At 33.7% G+C, this 13,055-nt stretch overlaps 1 protein-coding gene across 1 annotated transcript in view; it reads left to right on the plus strand.

The window, feature by feature from the left end:
- Positions 1-13,055, plus strand: part of LOC112053616 (phosphatidylinositol 4-phosphate 3-kinase C2 domain-containing subunit alpha) — a 41,878-nt gene that overhangs the window by 2,864 nt on the left and 25,959 nt on the right. Inside the window, exons 3-11 of the mRNA XM_052882063.1 lie at positions 2,359-2,479; positions 4,932-5,057; positions 5,711-6,269; positions 7,309-7,456; positions 9,743-9,933; positions 10,248-10,338; positions 11,009-11,152; positions 11,913-12,001; positions 12,625-12,862. Of these exons, the coding sequence (XP_052738023.1) occupies positions 2,359-2,479; positions 4,932-5,057; positions 5,711-6,269; positions 7,309-7,456; positions 9,743-9,933; positions 10,248-10,338; positions 11,009-11,152; positions 11,913-12,001; positions 12,625-12,862 (1,707 nt within the window). The remainder of the gene's footprint in view (positions 1-2,358; positions 2,480-4,931; positions 5,058-5,710; positions 6,270-7,308; positions 7,457-9,742; positions 9,934-10,247; positions 10,339-11,008; positions 11,153-11,912; positions 12,002-12,624; positions 12,863-13,055) is intronic.

A 13,055-nucleotide genomic window follows, 5' to 3' on the forward strand; every position in this document is an offset into this window, starting at 1 on the left:
GTTGTGATCTTAAAATTTTCTCAAACATCTCTATTAAAATACTAGAGATGTAATATGACACACTAAAAACTTGAATTTAAATTATACAATAGTGTATTTATAGAATGGAACCAATTATTCACAAAAGAACAAATTATTACAGTCATTAAATTAATTCTTATACTTTAAGGTCACTGCTTAAACATTTCTTTCATAATAATTAATATTAATAATTGTTAATTTAGTTAGCCTTGAGAGGATTAAATTTTACTGTTTATTTGAATTATTATCCAAGTACATTTGAAGGAGTAAAATGGTACTCAAGATAAGTTATTATGATGTAGGATGTGACTATACTGTACATAGACAATACTTACTGGGCTTATTGATATCAAACAAATTATCAGTTTTAAGCATACATATTACAGAACTAGTATTTTTTAAACAAATGCTTTTTATACAATTTCTTTGTAGATCTAGTATCTAGATTCTAGAATTTAGATTATAGTGGTTGATTTGTTCAGTTCAATTGATTTGATTTAAATTATTGTATTTTTTTTAAAATTTCTATATTACTGCAGCTGTTTGCATAATATAATAGAAAAATCGAACTTGTATATTAATGTTTAATATTATAATGCTTCATCATCCCCTCACTGAACTTCTTTTATTGCCTTCCAAATATAATTCTTGGACAGACTGCATCCAACTATATTTCACTCAGAAAAAATATAACTAAACATAAAAAAGCCAGTGTTTTTTAGATTGCATGGGTATGGTGATAGTTGCCTTTGTTCTCAACCTATATTCGGCTCACTGCTAAGCATGAGTCTCCTCTCAGAATGAGAGGGGTTAGGCCAATAGTCGACCATGCCCCTGACCAGATTCAAACCCACACCCTCCGGAATTGGAGGCAGATGTCATATCCACTGTTATATCATGGCTCTACACTACCTTATGGCGTTCATAATATGTACTATAATAATGAATCTCAGCAAACTTTCAAAAGTGAAACGAACTGTCATACCCATGCTATCTGAAAAATCCTATATGTCCTAACATATTCTAATCATGTCATCAATTCTGTTTATGAATATTTTCACATACACAAATAAGTGATATAAACAAATTAGTACATTGTTTTATCTATAGAGGTGAGACATTTTATCTTATCTCCTAAATCAACAAAAATTGTTTTAGCTAAGCATTTTTTTACAGTATGTGTTACAATGAAAATTATTATTAGAATATTATAATATCATTTATTTACAAGAATTATTGTTTTTTACAACATTCAACTAAATTAATAGTGTGCAAATATTATACATGGTGAAAAAGAAAAATTACAAACAGTGAAATAAAATTGAGAATTATTACTCACTTACTGTACAAACTGTGTCAATAAAATTGAGACAATAACTAACTTTTGTTTTACAAAATTTACCTGTGAAGATTAATTCATGCTAATAACTGCATTTGTAAAAAACAATAAAATTATGATAAAATCTTTTTAATAGATATTAATGCTTTATATACCTAAATAAAAAAGCTGGTTTTATTTTTATCAAAATAAAAATCAACACCTTCAGAGGATAAGTGACCTAAATCAAAAAAGGATAATCTTAAGCTATATAATGTTTTTATTCAATTGAATGCTATCTCACCTAATGTTAACTGACAGTATAAGATGGAAGCATAATTGGAAGAGCATGAGAACCTAAACTGAACCAAACTGGGAATCAAACCCTGGACCTCTCCATTGAGAGCACTACCAACTGCTCCATAGACATGGTCAAAACAAACATACAATTTGTAAAAATATGAAACCAGTTACCACCATGTTAAGGTATAGCTTTGCAGTCTACATAAACAAAGGCTTTTTGATGTAAAACTTCTTCTTCATTACTTGAATTTCTTGCAAATATTTTCTCAAGACTGGTCAAGATGTTGTCCAGGAATTTAGGTTTGAATATGATAAGTGAATAAATTCCAGCTTTAGTGACATTTTACATTTACTCAGATCATAATCTTTACAATTATTGTGTGTGCGAGTTTATTTTTTAGCCCAGAAGTTAGAGTTCTCGTCAGATTGTGGTTGTCCTGTTGTCAATTAGTATTATACCTATATAGTATGATGTTGGGTGAAAAATGTATGATTTATTATGAGAACAACAACTCTCCTTATTATTCTTCCCAGCATTATGTAAAGTCAAGTATTAACTAAACTGACTTCGACATTTTCTACGCTATGTTGGTTTCTATTCTCCAAAACTACTGAGTTTGGGTTACACTACTTTAATTTTGGCAATGCATTTAATATCTGGTAAATTGTGATAGCGATTGGGCCGACAGATTTATCGAATTATCGTAATCTTTCAGATAATGGCCAAGATACCAGCGGCAGTGTGCGGCGGCGCGACGATTGCGACGGACCGCCGCCGGCTTTACCGCCCCCGCCCAGGAGACCGCCCAGAAGGACTTCTAGCTCGGAGAGTTCTAGGTGAATTTGCAACTCATTTATTTTGTTATGGTGGTCGGAGGTGTTTGTAGATATAGAATAGAGAACAGCGCAGAGGACCGCCTTAAAGGTCTTCTGTAGTTTTGAAGCTTGCATAACAGCTGAAGGAGGGTTATATTGTTTTTCAATTGTGTGACGGATTGTCTACATAATATTTAGTATGTAGAGAGAGTGACAGGGTATTCTGTTGCGCAGTTGGGATATTAATATGTGTTATCAGTTTTGTTTCTCTTGTAATTAAATGAAAACACCTTCTATTTCTTTGTAGTCGAAACAAGAAAAGCCTACCAGTGTAAAATCATTTGACATTTATTGATTGTTTATACCACAAGCAAATAAGCAAATATATCATAGCAAACATAAAGCTGTGATAGCCCAATGAATATGACCTCTGCTGAGTGGGTTCGAATCCGGTCTGGGGCAAGCACCTCCAACTTTTAAATTGTGTGCATTTTAAGAAATATCACGCGTCTCAAACGGTGAAAGAAAAACATCGTGACGAAACCTGCATACCAGAGAATCTTAATTATCTGCGTGTGTGAAGTCTGCCAATCCGCATTGTGCCAGCGTGGTGGACTATTGGCCTAACCTCTCTCATTCTGAGAGGAGACTCGAGCTCAGCAGTGAGCCGAATATGGATTGATAACGATGAATAATGATGATGAAACATAAAGCCCTAACCCCTCTCATTCTGAGAGTAGACTCGAGCTCAGCAGTGAGCCGAATATGGGTTGATAATGATGACGATGAAACATAAAGATGAAATTGGTATTTGCCTTCTGGGGATGTTATATAATTAAATATAATTGCAATATATTCAATGCCATAAAAGCGATACAGCCTGCGTAAACAGAGACATATTTTGCGTCTATGTCCAACCAATCACTAAATGACAACTTGCCCAAACTATAACTATAATTGTAATGCGTTTTATAGCGAGTTACTGTGTACTAGCGGACGCCCTCGGCTACGTCCGCGTGAAATTCAGTTCATAAATCTCGCGGGAACCATGGATTTTTACGGGATGAAAAGTAGCCTGTGTTAATCCAGAAAAAAATCCATTTCCATTTCAAATTACAGCCAAATCGCTTCAGTTGCCGCAGTGCAAAGGAGGAACAAACATATACACATACACACAATTTTCGCCTTTATAATATTAGTGTGGTTACCAGGTCTATAGAAAAAAAAATACAGTCAACTCAATCAATTTCTGTTAATTAGTTAGAGTAAAGTGCTATGATTAAACGACGCCGAGCTAAAAAGTGTCGTAGTTTTGGATTCCCCCAAATGGATTAACCACAAAACTATATTAAAAAGTTCGTCAGTGTCAGTTTATTAGATATCAATGTGAGACAAATAATAATTTGCTCTATGAGTTTCTATGAGTGCATATCTATAAAACTGATTTATATTAAGATACTAGCGGACGCCCGCGACTTCGTCCGCGTGGAAATCAATGTAAACTTTTCACCCCTATTTTCACCACTTTAGAGGTTTAATTTTAAAAATTCTTAAATCACATTATATTATTTTGTATTTTTTTTATGATTTATGAACAAATTTTCAAAACTGTAAAATGAAGGACTTTCCATACAAACTTTTTAACTCCAATTTCACATTTGAGGGTCAAAAAGTACCCTATGTCTAACTCTAACAATCCATTTACCATTATATTATAGTATATATAGTATATAGTATAAATGAATAGGTAACAGACAGAGTTACTTTCGCATTTATAAATAATTACTTTGTGTTATAACTTTGTAGATAGTCTGTGCTCTATAGCAAAATATAATTTACATTTAACTCTTGGAACTGATATGTGTGTAATCATTTATATGAGCCTTTTTTCCTGTCAAGGTCTTAAAATAGGTTTTTTAATAATTGCTAATTAGCCTTTATAGGAAAAAGGATATTCAATTCGCTATTGTTTAATTATAATGAAGAAAAACTAAGTACATGTTTACAGAATTATAATTTTAAATAATACTCGTGTTGTTTAATCATTCAGTTTTAATGTTTTATTAATTTATAAACAAAAAAAATTAACGAATGTACTTAGTAGATAATTTTATAATAAATAGATAATTATAAAAATATTTTGAAAAAAAAGTACGTTTGGCACTCGGGGACTGCCGCGGTAAAGCTGTTGCATAAATAATAATTATTTATTTATTTTATTTATGCAGTATTTTTTTTCTTTACAAAAGAATAAATAAATAAAAAAAATTAAAAAGGTCTTTACGTTGAGTTGGGATCGAACTCTGGTTTAATAAGTTTTGCCTCTTAGTTTCACACCACTTGTCCAGTTGAGTCGATATGTTGTGTTAACTTGATGCACGGCTTGGGTGTTGGGTTTATTTTCGTTACGGAATTTCTTGATTCGGTCGCCGCGCTAAAAGCTTAAAAAACCCTATATTTTTTTTTATTTTAGGTCTACAGGTACTAGTCCGACTCGAAACTCCAGCAGTGATCTGATATCGTTCACGAGCCCCACCAGCAAAACTGCGCCAAAGGATCCCCATGCCTCGCTCAAGGAGTACATAGATCAAATCAGCAAGTATGATATGGTTTTTCAAAATCTTTGAAGTCAAAAAACTATTTTTACCTAACACTGCAATAACAAATTTTTACCTGTCACCAAAAGTTGATGGCACATCAATTTGACCTAGATAAATGTAATTCTAGAATTGAAATACTTTTACTAAGAAATGTCAAGTTTCTCACACACCTTCCATGTATGAGCTACCCTAAGATAAAATGCGTTAGCTGGGATAGCCCAGTGGAGATGACCTCTGCCTTTAATTTGTAGGGCGTAGGTTTGAATCCGGTCCGGTACCTTCAACTTTTCAGTTATCTGCATTTTAAGAAATCAAATATCACGTGTCTCAAACGGTGAAGGAAAAACTTAGTAAGGAAACCTGCATACTTGAGAATTTTCTTAATTCACTACCTGTGTCATTGTGTGAATTCTGTCAATCTGCAGTGTGCCAGCGTGGTGGATTATTACTCTAACCCCTCTCATTCTGAGAGGAGACTCGTGCTCAACAGTGGGCTAAACATGGGTTGTTAATGATGAAGATAAAATAATATACCATACATAGTCCGGTGAAATGGTTGCAGAGATTTTTCAAACACACTTAATAATAGCTCTCTACATTATGTTATTGTATCGTATTTACGCAATCTTATCTATTAAAAAATATATTTCAGATTAGGTCAGCAGACCGAAGAAATAACGTCGAACACGCCAGAACAATCTCAAGCAATGAACAACCAGTACAACCAACGCCCAGGCTATCCATACCCACCATACAACTATGGCTACCCACCATACACGCCAATGGCGCCATATCCAACAACACCGTACGGAATGCCAACGCCAATGGGACCAATGCCCAACTACTACTACCCGCAAATGTTGGGCCAAGATCAACACCAACAACCGACATACGTAGTAACCAATCCGCCAATGTACGCGCCAACGATCCCATACGCACAAACTAGAATGGCCGCCCCGCCTTACGGTTACCCACCCCCTACACCACAACCCCCCGGTTCTTACAACTACAATACAACGAACTTGATATCTCGACCCACACGGCCAGCTGTAGTGTATCCCCAAGTGAATCAAATGCCAAGACTAGTTATGCCGCCAAGTAATGCACAAACAAAGAATAACAGTAGTAATAATAGTGTATTAGCACCAGTTGTGAAGACAGAGCCTTCGAGAAACAGTGTGGAAAGTAATACTTCGAAAAAGTCAGACGGGGTATGTATCTAATTATATCAAAATATATTCAGAGTGCTGGGGAGTATTTCCCATAACTCTAGGGTATATATCTGTAAAATTGTAAATACCGTTTGTTTGTAGTATATCTCGCGAGATTGTAAACTGTCGATAGATCGTGAACTCCTTACATACTTCTAAGAACAGGAACTTGATTGGCTCAGAAACCAATAGTTAGTTTAGGTTAGGTATTTTTTTATTTGTGAACGTACAAATAACCACTTGACTCCTAAATGGACGACCGGTCGCATCGCAATCATATCCGTTACGTGACATGTAAAAAAATATAAAGTAAACTAAGGGTAATAGGCGAGCACAGTATCATGCTCCGCGCGATAGAGGAATATAAAAATTTTTTAAATGGCTCACAACGGTAGATTAAAACCGCATTCTCTGACTGTCGGCTTCTTCATCGCAGATGGGCTTTTCGATAAAATACTCGCGGGCAGCGAATGGATAAAAGAATTCCTTGCAAATTACCGAATAATAACACATTAAATTGTAGCAATATGTTGCAGTTCGTAATCTATCAATAATTCACAATCTCGCGAGATAGATTATTAACTAACTGTATTTACAATTTTATGGCGACAAACACACTCAACAATAATGTTTTTGATATTTAATCTGTATTTCTCTCTCTCTCAAATGATTTCAAAATACCTGAACATTATATTTTTGACTAGGTTTTTTGTGATAGTATATTTAACTTTCATTTTTATATAGTCCTAATAACAAGAAGCCCTTATAATCTGCGATATTAAAGGCAAATTCAACAATGAATAGGTGTGAATTTATAGCTTGATCAGATATATAAGAAACCTGTATTGAGAGAATCACAATTAGTACTTTTTAGCTGTCTGCGCTTAGTATTAGTTTAGTAAGCTAGTAGTAGCTTTGTGTTCCGTAATATGGCATGTTTCATTGTTTTATCAACTAATATTTACAAACAAAATTAATAATAGAACAATTATGACGTCATTTATCTTAATATAATCGTATTTTTTTTGTATAATTTCAGTCCAACGGATCGGCCGACGAGTTGGGCAACTTACCACAGTCGTTGAACCTGATCGACTTCGGCCGCAAGCCCGGCGGGCAAGGTAGCGTAAGAGTCAGTGTGCTAGAGGCGTTCGATCCGCTTCTACTAACTGAACAGAATCATTCTGGTGAGTGGTTGGTGTCTCATTGTGTATACTGTGCCCGGTCTAGTTGAAGGTTGTAGTAGTAAAGTCGTTTTGCTGTCAAAATGGTGACGCATCAGCAATCACATTTATATTATAAAAGCGAAAGTTTGTGTGTAAGTTTGTTCCTCCTGTGCTACTGAAGCGATTTGACTGAAATTTGAAATGGAAATGGTTGAATGAACATGGTACTCGCGGGATTTGTAAAAACTAAATTCCACGCGGACGAAGTCGCAGACGTCCGCTAATAGCTTAGTAATTATTATCTGCCTGATTGGTTGCTAAGCAATAACTTTTGACAAACTGTTTTCGATGTAATACGGCCATCTGTGATAGCCATGATAGCTCAGTGGATATGACCCAAAGGTCTCCACTGGGTAAGGGTTGTTAACTCAGACCAAGTATAGAAGGACCTGTATCGCACTCATAGTCACGAACTGTCATTTTCCGAGGAAAACGAGCTTAGATTTTGTATTTAACTTATACTAAACTAAAGAAGTTTTTGCCCGTTTTTTACACAAAAGGTATTTTTACGGAGCTCGTTAACCGACGAACACGATTACAACTATTTAACGAGAGGGTTTTTATAATCGCATTAGATGGTTGATCATATACTTTGACAGAAAAGTAACGTCTAGCGAGGCAGATCCTATACAATAATTGGTCTGAGGTTGTTAATTATGATAAATGACGCCCTCTATCGCTAAACAATGAAATAATATAATACGTGTGTGCTGATCCTTTAGTTTAAACACAAATGTTTGTGCTGTCACCAGATCAAAGCTAAACCTTCTAGAAATTAAATAATTATACATACTGATTGATGGGTGTCGACTTCAAACTAGGCTGGGTCCATTATACTTATGGTGTAAGATCCAGCATTAGAAATGTATACTCTCATCTGTTATTCTTTACTAATAAGAAATAAATGATAGATAATATTCATAGTGACACATTGAAAATACGTTGCCTAGTTGAATTGCGGCCAAACACATTTTTCATTGAAAATCTAGGAAACCACGAACTTTATTAAAGGCAACGTTTAAATTAAGCATAAAATAGGCTTTTATTTGACGGCTATATAACTGACGAGGGTATATAAATAACATTACTTGACTGTTTATATCTGGCAACCCCACAGTTTAAGCGTGAAAGCAGGCAACCTTTACTTTTTCAATTCGGGTATATTCTATTTTTTTAATTAGAGACAGAGATTAAATAAATTAAAAAATAATAACCATTTAATACTATGCAGCCGCAATTTAACGAGGCAACCTATGTGCAATTTGTCTCTATCATTTATTTCTTATGATGAGTGTATATTCTTTTTATGTCGGATCTCGTACTATTACGAGCTTGATGGCAGATAAGAGAATATATTATTATATGATATATATACATTAATATTAAATGAAAGAAACCAGTAGTCTAAAAATATTTACACTTTTGAAAATGTATTTTTCTTTTACATAATCTTGGATATTGCATTAATATATTTTTATTATTAATTTTATTTTAGAAGTTATGTGGAGGGACACAGAAATCAACCAATAAAGGAGAGTTATAAATATTATATTTGCCATCATACCTCTAAATCATTTGTGTATATTTTACATAATGTTACACTTTTCATGGTTCAGCAATTATAAAAAAAAATCATTAAATGTTGGGTTGGTGTTTCTTTGGGTTATCAGGCTTTCACAATCATTATCGTTTTCACTGTGTTGTCCTTGGTTAAAAGAGTTATATAATGTGATTTTATTAATGTTTACATGTTTTGTTTATGTTTACATTTTTTTTGTTAATCCCACTTCTGATACCTGATTTTGATTGAAAATTAAGTTCATCATCAATCGTTAATGAAATGTTTTTTACTTTTTGAACTCATTAGTATAATGAAAAGTGTTTAAAAACTAATTTAAATGTAGCTTTTGGCATGTGTTTGATAGTTTTTAGAAGTTTGATAATAATAAAATAACAAAATGTTGTTTTTGATGAATACCTTTTTATGATTTTTAGTTATTGTAACGTTTAACTTAATGTGACAAGGATGTAAGGTCAAAATATTTTTGTTTCTTTTTCTTTCATTGTTTATCAAATATGTTCTTTTCTTGGATACTAACCTTATTAAATTATTCATTGAAAAAAGTTAGATTTTTGCCGCCAACTTTCAATTAATTTATTTACTTTCAATGACAATTACGATAGTCTTTCCAACGAGTGGTAAAATTAAAGTGTATATTAAGTCGTCACATAGTATTTTCGTAACAGACTATGCGACGAAAAGCGAATGTTCGAGCGTATACGAGGAATACGACCCGTTGGACTTCTTGTATGGCGAAACGGAGTTACGCGACGCGCCCGTATACGCTACCATCAACAAGAGGGAGAGTGTGGCGGTGCCTTCGCCGCCGCCTAAGAAGATCCCCAGTGTACCCGCCGTGCCGAAGAGGCCAACCACGGTGGGTATTGTCTCAAGTGAAAAAAAAAAATTAAAATAAAAATGGAACCGATTTCATAGACGTATTTCTGTTATTTTGATTTTAACACAAAACTACTAAACAGATTTTCATGAATATGAAATGCGACCAATCTGGAAGTATATTCTTTAAAACAAAAAAAAAAGAGTTTTCAAAATAGGTTAATAAATGTCGAATGAATTATGAGATAAAAAAACAATCGCGTCGAAATGAGAACCTCCTCAAAAAATTACGAGGAGGTTAAGTCAAACATACAACACAACACAACACAGTAATTTTAAACATTCTTGTTTCAGAATAAACTTTACGATTGTATTATAAAGTCACGAACAAAAAATTATGACAGCGAGCACAAAGCGTTTCTGAAAATGGTCATCGATGTGCGGAGTAAGTATCTATTTAACATAAGCCAAAATAATATGCAAATTTACATTGAATAGTTACATTACATAAATAAATAATATCTATCATCTGATAGCATATTACATAGTGGAGAAACTACATTGATTGGACTATAATACTCACAAAAGTTATTGGTTTCTTATTAAAACACTTGTTTGACATATTGGATTATATACATGATAAAATATTATAAAGCTGAAGAACAAGAACTACTGGTCCGATTTGAAAAATTTTATACATGATAAAACGGCTTGATGTTGAACTGCACTATACGATTGTGTACTTAGTTCTAGATAAGTACGTTGGTAAAATGGTAGTAAACAAAAAAATTAACCTTGGGTGAGTTTGTTGTGGGCTCTTCTCGGACCGAGGCGCGGTTGGAACCCTCGTAACTTTAATTTTAAGTTTTCGACTTTATTACCACCATTAAATCATGACATAACTTGACGTTTCAAAAGTGCTTGTAAAGTAAGCTTAACAGAAATAAATGAATTTAAAATTTTGATTTTATACAAAGTTCTTTTTTAATTTATTGCAATAAAGTTCATACATAGTTTGTTTTACTTTCCAAATGGTGATAGGCACTTAATTTATATTCATGTCTTGTAATTGTTTTGATTGATTATCTATTACAATAATAATTTATTTTTTATAGAAAGGTTCAGTTACACAGACGAGAAAACAAACCCTGGTCACGTGATAGCTGCGCGCTCGGGAGGCAAATACCCACCGAACACTAGTATTAAGATTCTAGTCTACAACTCCCATACTGAGGAGCCTATCACATTTACTTCTGATGGTAAGAACTCAACCTATGTTCTGTCTTTAACTTATATTAAAAAAAAACGATTAGGCACGTGTCAGGCTACGCGCATTGTAAGGTTCCGTAGATTAAGTTAGCACTTTAATCCCTTATGTATTGCACGAAAACACCGGTAATGATACCATGGGATAGATGATAAAAAAATAATCCTCACTTAGCAAACAATGTAGGGAAGGAACCCCAAATTTTCATTTTTTTTATCACTTTTAAGGCGTAACTAATATAGGTACATACATACCCATACTTACTTTCAGCTTTCAAGTTTTAACAGACATTGATTTATCTTACTGACAGTTTTATCGGCAATTTTTCATTTCCAATTACGTTTTTTCAGCTGGTCGACTATTACTCTTTAAATAGTAATTACTATATTACTTAGCTGTTATAGTTTTCCTTGTAATTTCATTATATATCCCTACTGTTATGAATTTTTCACACTGTATCCATAAACAACCGTTTAGCTGGAAGAGGGTGGCGACATTTGACTCTAAAAATTAGTTCTTAAAAGCTTAATATTTTACAAACGGATCCCTAAATCGAAAAGTGTTGGTAGAAGATCCGTTATATCTTTCAAATATCTATCCAACGATACCTCACACTATGAAATAAATGAGTAAAAATAAATCATCCCCACTTTACTTGTAGGGGAGGTACATAATGAGGTACATACATAATGATGTGTTTCTTTCTTATAACTTTCAATGAAATGAAATGTAATTAATAATTATGCTTTCAGTGGAGTCAACCGTGGAACATGTAATATTGACGGTAGTTTGCTCACTCGACGAAGATATAAGAGAAGACATGTCAGGATACATGTTGAGGGTAATTATTTTCTTTAATATCTATACCAAATATCCTCAGTTATTAATAACATAACAAAGTCCTCTGCCGCGTCTGTCTGTCTTTTTGAGATAAATTCAATAGTACTGAAGAGACTTTGATGTTGTTTTCAGAAATAGATAGAATAATTTATGAGCATTAAATAGAGCCTCAAAATTTCAACATTAAATCGACCTAGGCGTGGTGGTTCGATCCCCGCCCCGTTGATCTATTGACTCACTCCTTAAACAGTCTTACCGACTAGTAGGAGGGTAACTATCGGTAATATTTAAAAATATATACAGCAAAAAAAATCTGTGAAGGTTTTGTGTAAATTGGTTGAAATATTAAGATGATTGTTGGAAGTGTCTGAAAAAGAATAAGCTTTGGGGATTGGTATTGGGTTTTCTTTACTTATTGACAACTCTTAAGCTTTTTCAATGAAATCTATTAAACTTTTATGGCCTACATAAGTCTTGGGTGTTTAGTTTCATTTCTATTTTTTTGTTTGCAGTTTTGTTTTGTACAAATGGAAATTAATAAACAATTGGCCTCTACTGTTTTGTCTTTGTATGTTTAAATATATTATGATAAAACAATATTTACATATGTATCTATACTTATAGGTGTGGGGTGCCAAAGAATACTTAACGCCGGGCAGTTCGCTCAGCGAATACGACTACATTCGCGAGAGTGTGCGCTTAGAGAAAGACGTCCGTCTCTGTCTGACTGAGGGCAGGGAGACGGCGCTGGCAAGGACAGAGAGAGACGACGCGAGAGACGCGCACCTTACTTTAGAGGATTTAATATCCACACAGGGCACCATGCCCATGTTGTCGTTTGACAATCTTTCAATATTGTTAGGTAAGCCTAGTTTGCATTCATCATCATCATCATCATCATCATCATCATCATCATCATACTAACCCCGGACTTGTTTTCAACAGTGAGCCGAATATGGGTTGCTAAAGATGATGAATTAATAGAGGCTAGTAATGAATGAATGAAATAATCTTTATTGTACACAAAATTAACATAAGTATTAATACGCAATTCC

The sequence above is a fragment of the Bicyclus anynana genome, chromosome 6 (assembly GCF_947172395.1).
Source record: "Bicyclus anynana chromosome 6, ilBicAnyn1.1, whole genome shotgun sequence".
NCBI lineage: Eukaryota > Metazoa > Arthropoda > Insecta > Lepidoptera > Nymphalidae > Bicyclus > Bicyclus anynana.